Below are 20,515 nucleotides of genomic sequence, written 5' to 3' on the forward strand. Positions count from 1 at the left end.
CCGTCGCTTTCTGATGATAATTTCAACCATCTTTGAGAGCCCGTCGTCTTCGTCTGATGCTCTTTAAGACGTGAAACTTGAGGAGATGCTTTATAGAAGACAAAAATACAAAAAAAATCCGACTGTGCCATAACCAGGGTTGGGTAGGGTTACTTTAACTTGATTACTTTCAATTACTTTTGGATTACTCCAATAGCAAATATGCTAATAAATGACAAAATAAACTAAATATGAATAAAATGACTACCTTTTGTGCAGGCTTGGGGAGTAACGGAATACATGGAACGGCAAAAATGATGTTGGCAAGCTGTTTGGATTTATTTTCATTTCGTTTCTGTCGCGTTTTATGTTCGTTCTGCCGGAGATCAAAGACATCAAAGCCAGGAGAGAAAGCTTACCCTGTGTTGTGAGTCATAATTGTATTCATATTTAGTTTCTTTTGTCTTTTATTAGCATATTTGGTATTGGAGTAATCCAAAAGTAATTGAAAGTAATCCAGTTAAAGTAACCCTACCCAACCCTGAATATAGGTCATACACAACATAAAATACGTTTTTAATTTATGTCTTTTTAAGAACAATTCTATCTGCTTTGGTGCTGCTAAACAGTAAGTATTAAGCCTTTGGAAATGATATCAGTATGATAAATCACCACTAGATGATCAGATCTTTGTCCACACATCGAGGATCCCCCAGATGTGAAAACTCAACTAACTTAGCATTTTTGGTTTTGCTGACTCGGTATATTTCCCAGGAAGACATTCTATACCCTCGGGACAATTTTATTTAGTTTTTTCCTTGGATGCTTGGCATGTTTTACAAATAATTTATACGTAGACAATTATATATTTTGGCTGTTGATACCCACATTTAGGGATTTTATTTTCGATCTGGGCTGAGTCTTACTCATTCTCAACGAGTCGGAAGCCGGGACGGGAGAGCAAAAACGAGTCGGGAACTGAATCTGTCATGTCCTGCATGGTCGCCATGACACCCAGCTGGTTCCGCCCCTTGACACCGGCTGACACAGATTGACTTAATTGCGTGTGGGATTCTTAAGGGCTCGTTTTGGGACTGCCCGTTGCCATACCGTTGTTTTGTTTGACTCGAGGAAAAACCTGTTCATGCCCGTTTGTTCTGAGTTACTGCCTTTCTTTCTCGAAGACCTGTTCGTGCCCGTTTGTTCTGAGTGATTGCCTGTAAGCCTGTTTTTGTTTTGTCTTTGGTCTCTGTGTGTTGGACAACTTTTATTTTCTAAATAAAAGTAACAGATCGTACACGCAAAATGAGTTCACACTTCCTGCCTCCTGGTCCGTTCCCTGAAATGAAATGATCTGCATTTATATAGCGCTTTTCAAGTCAATGACTTCCCAAAGCGCTTTACATTGTGCTTCACATTTCCCAATAGCGGCCATGATGTGTGCAGCCATGTAAGGCGCTAACCTGCTTATTGGGGGTAATTAGGGGTTCAATGTCTTACCCAAGGACACTTCGACATGTAACACGGACAAGCCGGGATTCGAACTGGGATCCCTTAATCCTAAAACGATCGCTCTACCTCCTGAGCTACTGCCGCCCCTGACAAAATCAAATATTCAAAACTAGCACAAGCTCTGTTTTTTGTTCAAACACTTAAACTTAATTTGACTCGCTAATGGTTCATATTCTGTTTCAAAATTTGGACCTACCTTGACTCAACTTTACAATGTAGCGGTTTAATTTAGAATTTGTTTTAAATTATTTCTTTATTGAATCAATTTGTAACTCACAGTAGACATGGTCAATGTTCAGGAAAACAACATTGGTTTTTAATTTGCATATGGCATCAAATAAATATTATGGAAAACCATAACATGAAAGAATAAAATACACTTTAAAATCTAAATTAAAACAGCATAACAGAAATGTGGGGAAATGCCTAAAAAATAAACATTGTCATGACTACTGATGTGAAACCCCCGTGCCCGCACCTTTAGCGCCAACTTCCTCGGACTCTGATTGGCTCTCTGTCCCTATTTAAACCCACTCCCTTCTGTCACCCGTTGTCAGTCCGTCTGCAAACCTCAGTTAACTTTAGGCAACCTATTTCGACCCTGACTCCCACCTGTTTTTGCTCCCGTCTGTTTCCCGGCTTCGACCACGTCTACTCTCCTCTCCTGGCTTTCGACTTGTTGCCCACGTTTTTTGCTCTCCTGACGGCTACTGACCCGTTATTTCCGTTCCCGACACCGCATCGCTCGTCACAGAACTCCCACTTCCGCGTTCAGAGCGACCTGCTGCCTGTGCCCAGCGATCACTGGATTGTGGGTGCAACCCTTTCCTTTCTTCCAATAAAACTGAGAGAAACATAACGCAAGTGGGTCCTGTCTCCGTTCTGGTCCTGAAAAAGGACTCTACCAAAAAGGGAAATGCCACCAAAGAGTGATTGTATTAGATCATGTATGTTCTAATAGATACTGTACAATGTCTTCCAATCTTGGTACCTATTTTCAACACATGGTTAGTTTATTGATGTTATAAACACATTCTATTATCCAGCTTGCACAGGCTTTTAAATATATCACCTGGCCTGCTCGTCCTTCTAATAGGGCACACAGTTTATGCGGTTAAAGACGTGTTTATGATGGTTGGAATTAATGCCCCCCCCCACCATCCCCCTTTGAGCCTGACTTTGCAAGTTCATTATTATGCATGAAATGCTTGTGACAGGACACATTTTTATGGGCCTATGGCCTATTAAGGAGAAGCATCGACCACATAATATTGCAAATTACCGTTGTGAACGCATCTGTGACGATGATGTTGTTAATAGTGACTGTAGCGCTTTGCTGGCAGCTGTTTTTTATTTTTTTAATTCAGTAAACACTCCTCACTTTATGATAAAAGCTTCATTTTCCCTGCGAAGAGGCACATTACAACAAGGGGACTCCTATTAGGGATTTAAGAGTAAAAAGACTGGCCTAAGTCATAAGTGCATCAGAACAAAGAGTCAAGAAATAAAATATGAATATGAATTATTTCACTACATAGCCAGGGTTGGGTAGGGTTACTCTAACTTGATTACTTTCAATTACTTTTGGATTACTCCAATACCATATATGCTAATAAAAGACAAAAGAAACTAAGCCTCAGCCGAGTCATACCTAAGACTTAAACATTGGTACCCGTTGCCTTCCTGCTTGGCGTTCCCTATTAGGGGTTGGAATTGAGAGGTTTGGTCACCTAATGACTCCCAACACCTCAGTTGGGTTGAGCGAGGGGGCTGGGAATCCCCTCCTCTGAATCAATCTCCCAACAAGAGTCAGAAATGATTCTAGCCACCTCCCACTAGGGGGATATGGCTGTGGTATAAATATATATATATATATCCATATATATGTATATATATGTATTCAGAAGTGAGAGCTGAATACACACAGCGGCATAAATAACCTCATGTCGCGACTAAAAACTTAGCTAACGTAGTTAGGTAATCGTAAGCAGGCTAGTCAGGTTGTTTACCTGCTGTGGCTACGCTGTCCTTCCAAGAACCTCAAACACGGTGCATTATTTTGAGTTTAATGCCATGTTGTCCAGCCAGGAGCATGTTGGTAGTGTTACCCTTTTCGCTGAGATTGCTTTTTTGCAAGTATAACATATTCCTGCATCGTCTTTTGGAGTGAAATACAGCCACATCTTTGACCGTTTACTGCGAGTTGGCGACACTTTTGCAGTTGATATTGTAGGCGTGGAATATGTACATCACATTCTACGACTAGAATATGTTTGGTCGAGCAGTGCCAACAAATAGTTAATTGAACGACGTCACCCGACCCTGGGGTGCGATTGTTTGCTATGTTAGCACCGCAGCCCGGGCGGGTGTCAAGGTTGCCATGGCACCCAATTGGCCCCGCCCGAGTGGCGACAGCTGCGGCTCATTAACAGATTGGCTTTCCATCTTTTTAAGCTCAGTGCGCTCTCTCTTACTTTGTTAGTCGGTTAACGAACCTCTGCCCCGCAAGACGTGGGTTCTGACTCCGCCCTGTTTTCCTGTTGGTATTTCCAGTCCGGTATTGTTTCCGTTTATTTTTGTCCTGTTTAATATCAGTTTCCAGTTTTGTTCCTGTCTATTTTTGTCCTGTTTATTATTCTCTCCAGTTTTCGATCCTGTCTTGTTTGTCCTGTTTTTGTTCGATATCTTGTTTCATTATCAATCCTGTCTGTCTGTCCAGTCCTGTCCGGTATCGACCCCATCCGTCCGATATCAACTTTGGCAATTGGAATCGATCTCGTCGGTCTCTGGCTTCCTGTCTTTCCATGCCAGACCGCTGTCTAACGTGCAAGACTCCCCATTTCCCGTAAGATAAAAGGCTTGTGTGAGAACGTAACGCGTTTGGGTCCTGATCCTGTTCTGGTTCTTGACAGCGGAATCGAGAGTGGAACCGAAATTGAGTTTTATCACAGATTCCAAGGTATTGGTTAACTGCGTAACTGGTTCCAAATTAGAACCGGTTAGCAATGTGCAGCACTAGTGGCCGAAGTATGACAAGTCGCTGATAATATTTTGGGTTATGGTATTGCGAGCCTGCAACTCCCTACCGACTGGGCATAGAGCAGCCAATTACTTTCTGGGATGTGTTGATGAACTTCTGCCATGTTTTTCTGTCTGTAGCCACGCTCCAGCACCCCACACCTTGATGCCGTATGCCAGAAAAGATAATTCGATACACACCTTCTCCGAAGCAATTGTATTCGGATACAGAAGACCCAGCTCTATTTAGTAACACCGGAGCAGCAAAGAAATCCCTTGCAGTGCACGGCGTCTTATCACGGAGAAGATAAACGTGAGAACCCGTGGTTCTAAGATTTAATTGCTTGCCGCAGAAATAACCTGTGTGCAGGCAGCGAGAGCGCAGAGGTGTTTCCTGAAGATCATACGGTGAAACCGAAAAAAATGAAAAATATGCCTGTGGGTGGTTAATGAAAGCTGGAACATGCTAGCTTTTTACAAACGTTATTAAAATTGTGATTCATTTCAAGTTAGCAGTTTTTCATATCATCGTCAGATGTCAGGTTAAAAAAACGTTTTTAAAGTAATGGGTGATTGCTTTTTTTGTTTGTTTATTGTTCTAAAACCAAACTGTTTTTATTTAGAAAGCAGTAATACAACAATAGCCTAAGGTGCAAGTTTCTAAAGAAAAATTGTGTATGATTTAGTGGTAAAAATGTCGCTCATTAAAAAAAATGCTATATTGATTCAGATAATATGCAAAAATACATGAACTACCATATTAAATCAAATACAATTTATCTGTAAAGCACTCTTTAGGCAAGTCTGTCACGGTTGCCATTGCGCCCAATTGGCCCCGCCCGTGTGGCACCAGCTGTGACTCGTTGACAGATTGGCTTTCCATCTAATTAAGCTCAGTGCTCCCACTCTTCCTTTGTCAGTCCGTCAACGAACCCCTGCCCCGCAAGACGTGGGTTCTGACTCGGTCCTGTCTCCAGTTGGTATTTCCTGCCTGGTATTGTTCCCGTTGATTTTGTCCTGTTTAATTTCGGTTTCCAGTTTTGTTTCTGACTATTTTTGTCCTGTTTATTATTTTCTCCAGTTTTCGTTCCCGTCTAGTTTGTCCTGTTTATTTTCGATATCCTGTTTTATCCTGTCTGTCCCATCCTGTCTGGTATCGACCCCATCCGTCCGATATCAACTCGGGCGATTGGTATCGATCTCCTCGGCCTTTGGCTTCCTATCATTTCATGCCAGACTGCTGCCTAACGTGCATGACTCCCCATTTCCCGCAAAATTAAAGGCTTGTGTGAGTAACGTCACGCGTTTGGGTCCGGATCCTGTCCCGGTTCATGAAAAAGTCCTGCATAAAAACATTCAGTGTTCAATAAGACAGTAAAATCCTCTGCTCTACCCCTACCCAACAACCTGAAATACCTAATACACAGACATGTGAAATAAAAAGTAAAGTTTATTACAGTAAAATGTTAGAATTTGAAAAAAATCCCACTCAATAAAAGTTACCAGTTAAAAATCATTAAAAAAGTCGGTCTTGAGCCTCTTCTTAAAAATATCACGGGTCCAACAGACATGTTGGGCGCAAGTTTGTTGAAGAAGATAAATCGAGAAATCCGTCTCATACGCGTTCACAGAGAATGCAGGAATCAATGACGTAAGAGGGAGCTCTTTATTGATGCAACAATCTCAACAAGAAACTCAGCCAATCTCAGATATGCGTGGGTCTTTATAGTTTGAACACAGCATGTGTAACCGGTGTAGCCCCGTCCTTTTCACGTGTACATGCCACGGATTCTGTAATCATCAATTCTTGGAAATGTTTTTATGTTTGGGTCCGTTTGCCCTTTGCCGTTATCTCTTGTCCTCCCTTAAGGAGGATTGTTTATACTAATTAGTCCGCCGAGACCTCCCCGAAATGTAAGCAACATTTCTCCCAACTGTAAGCAAGTCTTTCTACATGTCAGCAAGTCTCCTGAACAAATGTATGCAAATCTATTCTACAAATGCAAGTTTCTATTCTACAACAATGTCCTCCGGCAGACTGTTCCATAGGTGAGGACCAAAATGGCTGAATTCTGCTTCATCATAGGTTTTGGTCCTCATCCCAAGAGTTATTTAACAGACCGCTGCCAAAGGAGCTCAGAAATCAGAGGGGTTTTTTGTTAAAGCAAATCAGACATATGGGATGGTCCAATACCATTAAGTGTCATGATTACTTTGACACCAACTGCCTCGGACTCTGATTGGCTCTCTGTCCCGATTTAAACCCACTCCTATCTGTCCCCTTTTGTCAGTCCGTCTGCTTACTCCAGGCAAGCCTTTTTCGACCCTGACTCCCACCGCTTTTTTGCTCCTGTCTGTCCCCCGGCTTCAACCCGCTTTTGATCCTGACCACGGCTCCTCTCCTGGCTTTCGACTCTTTGCCGACCCCGACCACATTTTTGCTCTCCTGTCCTGTCTACTGACCCGTTTTTCCATTCCCGACACCGCCATCGCTCGCCACGGAAGTCCCACTTCCGCGTTCAGAGCGACCTCCTTCCCGATCCCAGCGATCACCCGATCCTGGGTGCAACCCTTTCCTTTTCTCCAATAAAACTGAGAGAAACGTAACGCAAGTGGGTCCTGTCTCGGTTCTGGTCCTGACATTAAGACAATTAAAAACTAGTCAAAGCACCTTAAAACTGATCCCGAATCGTACAGGAAGCTAAAGCAGCAATTTTAAAAATGGTGTAATTTGAGCCAACCCACTGACCCCAATAAACAGATGTGCTTGCTGCTGAATTTTCTTGCAGCTGCATAAAAATCGAGTGCACAATAAAATTTACTGCTTTTTGATGTCAAAAGGTTGGTATATATGCAAGTATATCACGGGAATTGGATTCCAGCACTTTTTGGTTTAAAATGTCTTTAGATTAGCATACCTGTCAACCGCCACGGCACCATGCCCTTACAAACTGTCATATTCTCCCTTACAAAATACAAAATAATCTTACACCTTATTTTTTTTTCAAACGTGTTTATTGATGTAGTTTAACATGTTATATTGTTCACGTGTTTCGTTATATCATATATATTGTTAATTAACATTTTGTTTTGAGATCCTGAGTTGCTCGACATGAATGAGGTTTATTATAAAAAAAAGTTCAAAAATGAAGTCGCTTGGACGTTCACTGTAGAAGGAAAAACAAGTAGAATTTTCTTATTCAAATTATGAATTCATTTTCTGCATTCAATTATTGTTGGTAATATACTGATTAAAAGGATAACCACAAACCTGTCTTTTTTCATTTTCTCATTTTATACTTCCTTTTTTTCTTAATTTCTTTATACAATATAATTCGTAATATAATGCATCAAAGCAAGTGAGCTGTTTGAGAGCCGGCTCTCTGTACTGAGTTGAGCCGAAAAAGCCAGTTCTCTAAAAAGAGACGGACTTCCTTTCACTACAACAAACCGCTCGCTTCGTTTGCAACGAGAAAAAAACGATACCGAGATAGAGGCTTCCGCGGCGAACTTGTTTGATTTGATTGATTTGCTGTTTCGTGATAGTCGGTGTATACCGGATGGTACCCATCATTGTGATAGGTTGGTCGTTTTGGTTGTAATATTTCTCAGAATTCACTGTCTGAATATAACTTGTTTTTATATTCCAAAATATAAAAACAATTTTTCACACACACACACACACACACACACATGAAATAACGTTTCAATAATCAGTCTAATTGCATCTCTTGTACGTTTATCAATCTTATATTCTTTTATTTTGAAGTCGTGTTCATGTGTTTAATGTTTTCACTGACGTGAAATAAACCACGCCCCCCCGGGGGCGGTCTCTTTCCCTTCTTATCAACATCACATGGAGGACGTGAGTAAAATCTGCTATTGGTGTAATGATTAGATTTTAACAATATATATGTATTTTATTTGTGTAAATAGGGCTACGAAATAGTCTTAATAATGAATGACAAATTTGCGTTTTTACGTAGAGATTTTCTTGTATGTCGTACACGTTTTAAAATGCATCATAAACGTACTTTGTACGGTAAAATCGTACAGGTTGACAGGTATGGATTAGAATTACTACCTCAGATCCCAACAGATATCAAGTTGGGTTTTGCCATGGCTCCTTTCTGATCCTCCGCATTAGCGACGATAGTCAGCATGGGTGTGAAGGTGAAACGTTTAACACGTCTACTCTAAGCTACCTGGAAGTTCTTACATCATATAAGCCTTTTCCCTCGTCTTCTAATAGAAGCAAGTGCAACATCCGACGGAGGTCACCCCCCATTCTCTTGTCTCCCGTGCGCCACAGACGGCAGGAAATGTGGCAGGCGAGCAGCTCGACTCATTATCGCCCACGCCGGGCGCCTGTGAAAGGCAGTTTCAATGTGCCAGCTGTCGGGGCTTTCCTCCCACCGCTCCCACCATCTGAAGTGGGAATGCTGGGGTTCCTCGCAGCATGCGCTCTCTCAAAGGGAATGAATGATCATGTCTGCTTAGCAAAGCAGTCCATCCATCCATCCATTATCTGCACCGCTTATCCTCAGTAGGGTGGCGGGGGTGCTGGAGCCCATCCGAGCCATCTCCGGACAGTGGGCAGTGGACACCCTGAACTGGTTGCCAGCCAGTCGCAGGGCACACAGGGACAGACAATTTGCCCGCTCATTCACACCTTGGGACAATTTGGACCGGCCAATGAACCTGACATGCATGTTTTTTGGAATGTGGGAGGAAACCGGAGTGCCAGGGGGAAACCCACGCAAGCACAGGGAGAACATGCAAACTCCGCACAGGAAGGTTGGTAGCTGGATTTGACGGACTGACAAAGGAAGAGTCAAAGCACTGAGCTTAAATAGACAGAAATCCAATCCTTCAACGAGCCGCAGCTGGCACCACATTGGCGGGGCCAATTGGGCGCCAGGGCAACCGTGACATAATATACTGTTTATATTAAAAAAAAACACATGTGATTGCAAAACTATTACATGCATTTTACAAACAACTAATGTTTAACCTGCGACACAATTAATTGTTTAACAATCTTTAATATAATTTATTATATATAGATTTCATAAGAACCATAAGAAAATTCTATAGAAAATCCAAGGACAAAAGCCAATTAAACCAGCCATTGACAGCTATTGACATAGGCTCTGCTATTCACATGAGATAGACACATTATTAAAATTGTTAATAGTTTTCCTTTGTGATTCTTACATTTATTATTTTTGGTATTATATTGGACACATAAGGCAATACGGCTTGACACCAATACAAAAGATTTGTAAACGTAGTAAACAAAAGTGGAACAAAAATAGTTCTTCTATGTTTTGGTTGGATGGGATTGCTGAGACTTGGAGTATTATAGTAAAAACGTTTTACATCCTGATTGCCTCAACGGTGCTTGACTTGATTGCCTCAGCACACAAGTGGACTCTAGCAACTCTCTATTCCACTTTTTACTTTGCCCCATTTTATGGACTTTATGTAGGTGCTTTTTGAAAGCGAGTTAAAATCTGAGTGTTTTAGTGTGGGTCAGAGGGGAGAGTAGTTCTGTTTCTTTAGACTTTTTGAAAAGGATAATCTATCTATCTATCTATCTATCTATCTATCTATCTATCTATCTATCTATCTATCTATCTATCTATCTATCTATCTATCTATCTATCTATCTATCTATCTATCTATCTTGGTCATATCCCTCAAGAGGGGTGACCGACAGCAAGACAAACACATGCAATAACAAGGAAAATAAAAAAGGGAAAAAAATAGCACAAAAAAATCCACACTCAAACATTTTTAGACCATGGTCAACCCAAACAATTTAGGCACCTCTTGGTCATGCTTTCGTCCCTCCAGATGAAACGAGACACACAAAAAAGCAGCCGTGTCACTCGGGTCAGGTTGACACAACACACTCTCCTGTTCAACAGCATGGCCCGACAGCTTTCACTGGTTTACCCCTGCCGCATCATACAAGTGCCCTGCCCATCCTTTAGAACCCGTCCAAACATCCCACTATTCTTTCCCAACACCTCTCCACTCATTCCTATCACCAATTAGAGCTCTGGTTTCCATTATATGTAGACCTCTTTCCTGCAGTGCACTCATAACACCATCCATCCACATGAATCATGGCCTTCTTCTTGGTCTCCCTCCATTTACTTCTGCTCTGTAGATCCTCTTCAACATTCGCTCTTCATCCATCCTCTCCATGTGTCTAAACCAACCGAGTACTCTCTTATCCACACGCTTGCTCAGTTCCACTACTACTCCAGTTCGGTCTCTCACAATTTCATTTCTCAATCTATCCAATCTTGTCACTCCTAACATACTTCTCAAACACTTCATCTCAAAAACATTTAAAAACATATAATTTCCTTCTGTTTCTTTAGATTATTTTTAAAAAATAGAAGCTAAATTTGCATAATTTAAATAATTTTGACTGGTAGATGTTTCTACCCAGAAGGGTTAGAATTAACAAACGCAAAAGCCAAGCTTATTGCTGTTGTCCATTGAGTCATGTGTGTTTATTGTAATCAATGTTTTTAACAGCCTATAAATTAACTAAAGAAGATCTCTTTATTCAACCTGAAGTCCGTAAGTAAGAGAATGATAGAGATCACAGTAAAATTAACTGTTAGAACCACCATTGACTGTTTCTATTTAAAAGTGATAAGTTTCTTGTCTTGTGAAGACGACAAGCAATACATTGTTTACTGTATTTTCTGGACCATAGGTCACAGTATTTTTCATAGTTTGGCCGTCCCTCACAATTACAGATTTGCATCAATTCCTGCCTTAAAAGTAACGATCACAAACAACAGAGATTACCCAAGACATACTACACAAAGTGGTGCCCTGACAACCCTGGTGGTCAAGGGATCTGTGAACCATGAATCTGTGGTGAACCTTTGTCTTTGAGCCTTGTGTACCATGTCCCAGCAGATAACACCAGCCCCCTTGCTTAGGTCCTCTTTGTAGTTCTTACCTGATGACCACAAGTATCAAGTTAACAGTTGACTTACCTTCTCCTGATACTGCCGACGCGACGAGTCCAGCGATTGGATGAGGGCGGTGGCGTGGCCCACGAACATGGCGTAGCAAGTAGCGCCCACGATCATGCTGAGGATGGTCAGCCACACGTCGGTCATGCCCACAGGGGGGTACATGCCATACCCGATGCACAGCATGTGGCTCATGGCTTTGAAAAGAGCGTAGGAGTACTGCTGTCCCCACGTATCGTTCTGGTGAGAAAAAAAAAACGAGAAAAACAAACAGAAGATGAAGGCCGCCATCTTGCTAATCCGCTCGACGGCTCGTGGAAATGTCAGCGGGATGTTACGACAGCTCGCCCGAGCAGCTCCTCAGAAGAAGCAATGGCAGATGTCCACTTGAGCCAGCTTGCACAGCGCGACGTCTCAATATGCAAACACGCCGAGCCGACATTTTAGACCCGGCTTCGCAAACAAAAGCCCGTTTGAGAAGTAAATCACACTTGCTCTGAAATATAACATCATACTCACACAAATGTGCAACTATACTCTCAAACAAAGTCACACCCATGCGAACACACTACTATATTTTCTCAAACATACTATTATATTCTCATACACATACTGTACATGTGTCATTAAATATCTGACAGGTAACCTACCCAGAAGGGTTAGGGTCAGGGTTAACTAACGCAAAAACCGGCTTATTGCTGTGGTCCATTGAGTCATGTGTGTTTATTCTAATAATTGTTTTAAACAGTCTTTAAATTAAATAAATAATATTGCTTTTTTCAACCTGAAGTTTGTATTCAGCGTGTGATTTAGATCACAGTAACATTAACAGTTAGTTAAGTCAAGACAAGTCATGTTTATTTGTACAGCCCTTACTCACAAAGAGTCTCAAAGGGCTGCACAGACCACAGATTATTGCAAACCAGACTATTATGACACCATCCCCTGATCTAAAACCTACATGAGGGCAAATAATACACAGATATTGTAAACATAAATTATAGGTTGTTCATATGCTATAGATTAGAAGTGTGTTTTAAGCTTGGATTTAAACATTTCCACTGAGGTTGCAGATCCAATCTCAGGGGGAAGAGCATTCCACAGCACAACGTTCTTGAACCTGCGGATCTGTTCTTGGCTCTTGGGATCACTAGTAGACCAGCGTTTTCAGAGCGAAGGCTCCCGACCGCAACATAGTAGCACCATTGACTTCAGGTAACAACAAGCATGTCTGCCTTGTTCAGGGGTCTGCAATCTGCAGCTCTGGAGCAACATGTAGACTTTCTCACACACTATTATATACTCTCACACACGCTACTATAATCCCACAGAACCACTAATATCCTCACACTACGAATTATTTCTCACACACCATTAAAACTGCTATTACTGTAAGGATTTTTCACAATATTAAATGATCACTTCACCTCTCTGTTTCGTTTTACTTTGGTTACTTTTGGAAACCATGGTGATCGATAATGATCTTTGTTTTGATGCTGTACAGTTCGGCGTTAAAGTGGAGTTGCTCCAAGTATAGTTGTCATGATTACTGACGCGAGGCGCCTGAGTCTGCTCCTTTGGCGCCAACTGCCTCGGACGCTGATTGGCTGCTTGTCTCTTTTTCAACCCCCGTCTTCCTGTCACCCGTTGTCAGTCTGTCTGCAAACCTCAGCTCACGCCAGGCAAGCCTTTTCGACCCTGACTCTCTCCTGTCCCGATTCCTGTTTGATTCCCGGCTCAGACCCCTTTTCCGAACTTGACTACGTTTTTGCTCCCCCCGTCCCGGCCATTGATCTGTTTTTCCCCGTTCTCGCCACAGAAATACCTCTTCCGCGTCTGAGTAACCTGCTCCCCACGATCAACGATCTACGGCTCCTGTATTCTACCCTTTCCCTTCTTCCTAATAAAACTAAGAGAAACACACGCAAGTCTTCGTTCTGGTCCCGACAATAGTTGTATGTATGAGAGTGTAATAGTATGTCTGCGACAGCATAGTAGTGTGTTTATGAGAGTATAGTATTATTTGTAAAAGACTGGAGTAAAGAGTGTAAAAGAGTAAAGTGGTATGTGTGAGTGAATTAGCATGCGTATGAGCGTTTAGTAGTATGTATGAGAGAATAAAGTCGTGTTTGTACATGGGTATGACGCTCTGTACGATAGTATAGTTGTGCATGCGTGAGAGTATGAAGCTATATGAGACAGAAAGTATGATTTACTTCTCAGATAGCCTTTTATACCCAAGCACTAGCAAATATAGCGTGACACGCATGGGAGAGGCTCGCGAGCATGGCAGAAAAGTAGGTCAGCCATTTACAAAAGACACCGGGTTTTCTCATTTGGCGATAAATGTCCCCCACGCTTCCTAATTTTTTGCTTTACTTAGATCTTTGTGGTAGTTCATGGACAATCAATAGGAGTCTCTCCTGGGGCTTGACGTGCTCAAATTGCTTTCAAACTAATTTCCTGCGGTAGAAAGAAGCCAAAGAGATAGCTATTGTATTAGCGCCACCCTCGGTGAGGTGGGAAGTGATGACCCAGTGCAATTATGGGGGCAGTTACTGTAAAAGAAAGGCCAGAAGTTTGTCCAGAAGGGGTCACATGCAATGGCAGTGTGACTTGCTGATTGCAAGGACAGCCTCAAGAGAATTGTTTGGGAACCATTTGCAACTGTCTGTATTTGTCCATAAAGCAGTTATAAAGAAAGTGCAAAATGGACTTGCGTTGCCAGGCTGATAGAATTGATTCGGCTACTTGGGATGGTCAGCAGCTGCAGTACCCAACTTGGCCACCAGAGGTCAGAAGAGAACCAGCAAAAGCAGCCCAAACGAAAATGCTTATCGATTTTGTTGTTATTAATTAGGGGTACCGTACCACGGAACACTCGCATAGGCCGAAAATAGAATTGTGTACATTTTTACGGAAATTGGTTCGGCCTGTTCGGCGCCTTTAAATCATATACAAACACAGACCCCCGCACACACAAATCGGGATTTATAAATGTCATGATTACTGATGCGAAGCACCTGTGCCCGCTTGTTTGGCGCCAAGGGCCCTGGAGTCTGATTGGCTCCCTGTCCCTATTTAAACCCACTCCTTTCTGTCACTTGTTGTCAGCCCGTCTGCGAACCTCAGATTACTCTAGGCAAGCTTTGCAACCCTGACTCACTCCTGTTTTGCTCCCATCTGTTTCTCGGCTTCGACCCGTTTTTCGATCTCGACCACGTCTACTCTCCTCTCCTGGCTTTCGACTAGTTGCTGTTCCCGACCACATTTTTTGCACTCCTGTCCCGGCTACTGACCCCTTTTTTCCCTTCCCGACACTGCCATTGAAGTGCCACTTTCGTGTTCAGAGCGACCTGCTTCCCGCAACCAGCGATCACCGGATCGTGTGTGCAATCCTTTCATTGCTTCTGGCCTCGCAACCGCTATTGGACCCCCAAGAGCATACTATCAAAGATATGTTTTTTAGAACTTATTAAAAATCAGCTTGGTACTACACGGCTTGATTTTCATTAAATTTTGCAGTTTCACAGTGCGGCCACGTAGTTCAGAGAGGGTTGTTATGAGCGAAACGGGGCGAGTCAGTGGATAAATATACAGGCTTGTCCAGCCTATCGGACCCTTAGTGTCTCGAGGTTCTATGGGCAGAGGGTGCTTGGCTTCTGTATGACGATTCGATGATCTACCTGAAGTTAAATCACTTTTTGATCGACACTGAAATGAGCGAATCAGCGATCATTTAGTGTAAACATCCGTGGGAGTATTTTTCAATTTGCATTGTTCTTCAGTTCTGGGTTACTGACTTGTGAAATATCGAGCTTCTATTTCTGATGTGTCCGTTGGTAGCTGATTGTTTGCTGCAGAATTTTGTTATTCAAACAAATACATCAACTACCCATTATGCTCAGAAGTTTTGTGAAACTTCCCCAGTAGTTTAGAGGACACAGTGACACAACTGAGAAGCAGTCAACATACTCAATTCCAGCCAAGGCAACTAGACCAGATTGGACCAAATAAATTAAATTGTATAATTTTTAGTTTAATTATGTCATTGGGATCTACTAATTTAGAATTAGCTTAATATGTTGTATTGTCATGTGTCATATTTGTCATATATTTAATATGACATCCAACATAGCTTACTTTTGTTGCTGATTTTACTCTTAGGTTCATCTCCATCCTATGCCTCAACCACTTTGCCCAATGTTGTCAGGACCAGAACGGAGACAGGACCCACTTGCGAGACGTTTCTCAAAAGTTTTATTTGAAGAAAGGGATTGCTGGGCGCGGGAAGTAGGTCGCTCTGAACACGGAAGTGGGACTTCCGTGGCGAGCGATGGAGGTGTCGGGTACGGAGAGGAGAGTAGACATGGTCAGGATAAAAAAAAAAAAAACGGGTCGAGGTCGGGAAACAGACGGGAACAAAAACAGGTGGGAGTCAGGGTCGAAAAAAGCTTGCCGAGAGTAAACTGAGTTTCGCAGACGGACTGACAACAGGTGACTGATAGACGTGGGTTTGAATAGTGACAGGGAGCCAATCAGAGTCCGAGGCAGTTGGCACCAAATGAGTGAAGCACCACATCAGTAATCATTACAAATGTTCCCTCTGAGTCTGAAGTAACCTCAGCTCTACCTGGTAGGTTGATTACAAAACAGCCATTGTGAGTGCTCAGTGTATTGCTGAACATTGTGAGATCAATAATTTTGTTAAAACATTTCAACCATTTTCTTAGAAGACCTTCATCTTTGGTCTTTAAGGCTTATGTTTTAATAACATCGGTTTTCAGCTGGGATCAGAAGATCTTCCAGTGGACCCAGGACTGATCAGGGACAAAGAGTGCCACTGCCTGTAAAGGACACATTGGCATTGCCCCAAAAAAAACAATGACAGAGGTTTCCACCACAATTGCATATACATGTGAGTATACCGGGTCATTTTTAACTAAATAGTTACTTTTGGAGTAAAAACATCATATTTTGTTCAACCCTGGAAGCCTTGTTAACTTAGCATGACTGCCGCGACTTGCACGTGGATACCAAATGTGGCTTTCTGAAATGAAACTCAGTGTCATAATTACTGATGCGGGGCACCTGAGTCTGCTCCGTTGGCGCCAACAGCCGCGGACCCGGATTGGCTGTTGTACTCTTTTTAAACCCCCGCCTTCCTGTCAACATTCGTCAGATCGTCTGCGAACCTTCGCTACACGCAAGCTTTTTTGACTTATGACTCTATCCTGCCCTGTTTTCCATCCGATTCCCGTTGCCAACCTCTTTTCTGAACCTGTCTACGCTTTTGCTCCTCCGTCCCGGCCATTGACCTGCTTTTTCTCGCTCTTGACATTGCCTTCGTTCAACACGGAAGTGCCATTTCCGCGTTCCCAGCGGTCTGATCCCCGGATTGTGGGTGCAAGCTCTTTCCTCCTTCTGAATAAACCTGAGTAAAACGAAAGCTATTGGGTCCCGTTTCCGTTCCTGGTTTGTGACACCGAGCTTCTTTCAGCTTCTAGAAATCACAGTCACGTTAAAGTCATATTGTCCAAACCTATAGTGTAGTATTTGGAACATATGTAGATGTTTTTTAATGACTTCTTTGAGACCAAATCAGACTCCCAGCTTTACCCTGAAAAGAATCCAATCAATGCGGCGAGACTTGAGGTATTGATAAAAACTGACATCAGTCTCGAGTTTTCTGTTCTCGGCTGATTTAAAGTGAAAATGAAAGAAACTGGAAAAGGATCACAAGAGTATCTCTACATCAGTCCAATGACCATCAATTGATGGTGTCACACATTGTCTTCAAATGGAGAATGTTGAGCAAGAGCGTGGAGCAGAATGCTCAATGAGATCAAGAAAATCCGGCTAAAGGCTTGCAAAGATCTCCGGCGCATGCTAACATCTCGCTTGACAAATCTACGATAACTAAAAAGATTATACAAGAATGGAGCAGCTGTCCCAAAAAACACTGTGACTGGTTTGACATTACCCAAAAAAACAAAAACAAAACAAAACAAAAAAACACTTAATAGAAGAGTAATCCTGACATTTGCAGAAATAAAGGTACAGTATACATTAATGAATACGAATCGAATAAAAAATGTACCATATAAATAAATAATAATACCTAAACATCGTTAAAAATCCCAATTTTGCGTGCGAGTGTGTGTTCGTATGTAGCTTGTAGCTTTCAATCCGGTGCTCGCTGGACCCAAGAAGCAAGCTGCTCACATAATCGCATTCCGAATGCGGAAGTGGATCTTCCGGAGCGGGAGATCGTAGTGTCATAGACGGAAAAACAGGTCGATAGCCAAGACGGGAGATCAAAATGTGGTCGGGATCAAAAAACGAGTCGTAAGCCGGGATTGGTGATCAAAACGTAGTCTGGGTCAAAAAACAGGTCGGTTCATGGTCAATCAATAGACAAACGGGGAAATCTGGAACAGACAGGTGGAAAACGGGTGAAAAAAGCGGGACCGTCGGGAGTCAGAGTCAAAATGCTTGCCTTGTAGAAACAGAGGTTCACTGATGGCGAGAGAAAGGACTGAGCTTAAGTAGGACGGGGAACCAATCAGGAAGCCAGCAGCGGCGTAACAGTCATAGAGGTAAGCCTGTGGACTGAAATGTATTCCATTATTCGTTATTTTTTTGTTGTTATTACCCTAGGACTATTCCTCTGCAATTAGACAGCATTTGGTGTGTCTGTCACCCTGACCCAAGTGACATGGCCGCTTTCTCTGTGTCCCGTTTCATCTGGAGGGACGAAAGCATGACCAACTTGGGTGCCGAGGTGTCTAACTTGTTTGGGTATTTGGGCATTTGGGTTGGCCATGGTCCAAAAATGCGCATGTTTTTTGCCATTTTTTCCCCCTTTTTTATTTTATTTGTTATTGTATGTGTTTGTCTTGCTGTCGGTCACCCCTCTTGAGGGATATGACCAAGGTAGATAGATAGATGTCTAGATAGATAGATAGATAGATAGATGTCTAGATAGATAGATGTCTAGATAGATAGATGTCTAGATGTCTAGATGTCTAGATGTCTAGATGTCTAGATGTCTAGATAGATAGATAGATAGATAGATAGATAGATAGATAGATAGATAGATAGATAGATAGATAGATAGATAGATAGATAGATAGATAGATAGATAGACAGATAGATAGATAGATAGATAGATAGATAGATAGATAGATAGATAGATAGATAGATAGATAGATAGATAGATAGATAGATGTCTAGATAGATGTCTAGATAGATAGATGTCTAGATAGATAGATAGATAGATAGATAGATAGATAGATAGATAGATAGATAGATAGATAGATAGATAGATAGATAGATAGATAGATAGATAGATAGACAGATAGATAGATAGATAGATAGATAGATAGATAGATAGATAGATAGATAGATAGATAGATAGATAGATGGATAGATAGACAGATAGATAGACAGATAGATAGATAGATAGATAGATAGATAGATAGATAGATAGATAGATGGATAGATAGAATGATATTATTACACTTAACCACTATTTGCAAAAAAAGAAAAGCTTTGCCCCACATTTCTCATGGCAAACAGGCAAATAATGGCTCACCCCGCAGCCATATCTGCAACATAAGTGAGCTGATTATAAACCTTGCTTTACGGGGCGCATCCTAATGATGACCAACGGATCGCATGATATCATCTGACAGTTCGGCCCTTAGGTAACGCTCAATAATCCCGATGGGACGCATCCAACGGCCGGCACGATTCATCTTCCGCGGTCGCACTTCAGTTTGTTTGATTTCTGTAATTAATTACAAAACAAATAGTGCGATCAGAATGTGTCTGAAAGTCAAAGAGTGGATGTTAACTTCGAGTGACTCCAATTTTTCATTTTTCTAACTAGGTTGGCCGGTAGTCTCAGTCCTTGAACGCTAGTTCAATAGGGCTGCAACGGTTGGTCGACATTGTTGATGAATATCGATTATAAGGATAGTAGACAATGATTTCCATTGTCGACTATTGTTGCCATACGCATATTTTTCAACAGAGAGGTTTCTCTAATGAGTTGCTCTGTCATGATTACTGATGTGAATCACCTGTGCCAGCTCCTTTGGCGCCAACTGCCTCGGATTCTGATTGGTTCCCTGTCCCTATTTAAACCCACTCCTTTCTGTCACCTGTTGTCAGTCCGTCTGCGAACCTCATTGTACTCTAGGCAAGCTTTTACGACTCTTACTCCCACCTGGTTTTGCCCCCGTCTGTTTACCGGCTTCGACCCGTTTTTTTTAATCTTGACCACGTTTTTGCTCTCCAGTGAGTTCTGTGCACTTGTGCTTACTGTATATCGTAAAGAAATGCTCGGTTTTATCATTTTATATCGTGGCTGCAGAGCCGGAGCTAAGTTGAAGGCTAAGCGGCTAGCGGCGATATAAGCCCACGGTGCCGTCCGTAATCATGGGAAATGCACTCTCTACCAAATAAGACCAACAAACTGGCTGTACTGGTGAAAAACATCAAAGCGTAGAGGGAGTGCAGTTTGCTGTGTTTTACAGGAATGTGGCTCACGTCTAGCATCCCGGACGCTAACGTGGAGCTACCCAGCTTCAGCGCTGTTAGAGCAGACAGAGACACAAAAGCCTGCGGGAAGCGGAGAGGAGGCAGACTCGCTATCTACGTGGACACGAGGTGGTGTAACCCTGGGCACAAAGATTTCAATCTGCTGCAGGGATGTTGAACTTTTGGCCTAGCGTGTGACGTCATCCACTCCGCTGTTGCTAAACTACAAACACAGCACGCCTCGAGGCCATTCTGTTAATTTGTTAATAATCTACACAAAGAAACTGCTGGTATCTATGAATTTCCCGACGGGGATGAATAAAGTATCAATCTATCTTTATCTATCTTTTAAACTTAAACATGCGGTAAAGGTATCCGTGAACCGTGAACTGTTCTACTGTTGCTAATGAGCCAGTTCTTAATTTACAGTGATGAAAAATGTAATTGATTTT

At 42.2% G+C, this 20,515-nt stretch overlaps 1 protein-coding gene and 1 pseudogene across 2 annotated transcripts in view; both read right to left on the reverse strand.

Annotated features, from left to right (window-relative positions):
• LOC148366673 (UDP-glucuronosyltransferase 2C1 pseudogene) overlaps positions 1–20,515 on the reverse strand; it is a 457,271-nt pseudogene that overhangs the window by 209,224 nt on the left and 227,532 nt on the right. The window lies entirely within an intron of this gene.
• Positions 1–20,515, reverse strand: part of hcn4 (hyperpolarization activated cyclic nucleotide-gated potassium channel 4) — a 198,923-nt gene that overhangs the window by 68,382 nt on the left and 110,026 nt on the right. Inside the window, exon 4 of the mRNA XM_088333476.1 lies at positions 11,538–11,756. Coding sequence (XP_088189602.1) covers positions 11,538–11,756 — 219 coding nt within the window. The remainder of the gene's footprint in view (positions 1–11,537; positions 11,757–20,515) is intronic.

Source organism: Urocampus carinirostris, chromosome 4 (genome assembly GCF_059441175.1).
Source record: "Urocampus carinirostris isolate Australia breed hairy pipefish chromosome 4, RoL_Ucar_1.0, whole genome shotgun sequence".
Classification (NCBI taxonomy): Eukaryota; Metazoa; Chordata; class Actinopteri; order Syngnathiformes; family Syngnathidae; genus Urocampus; species Urocampus carinirostris.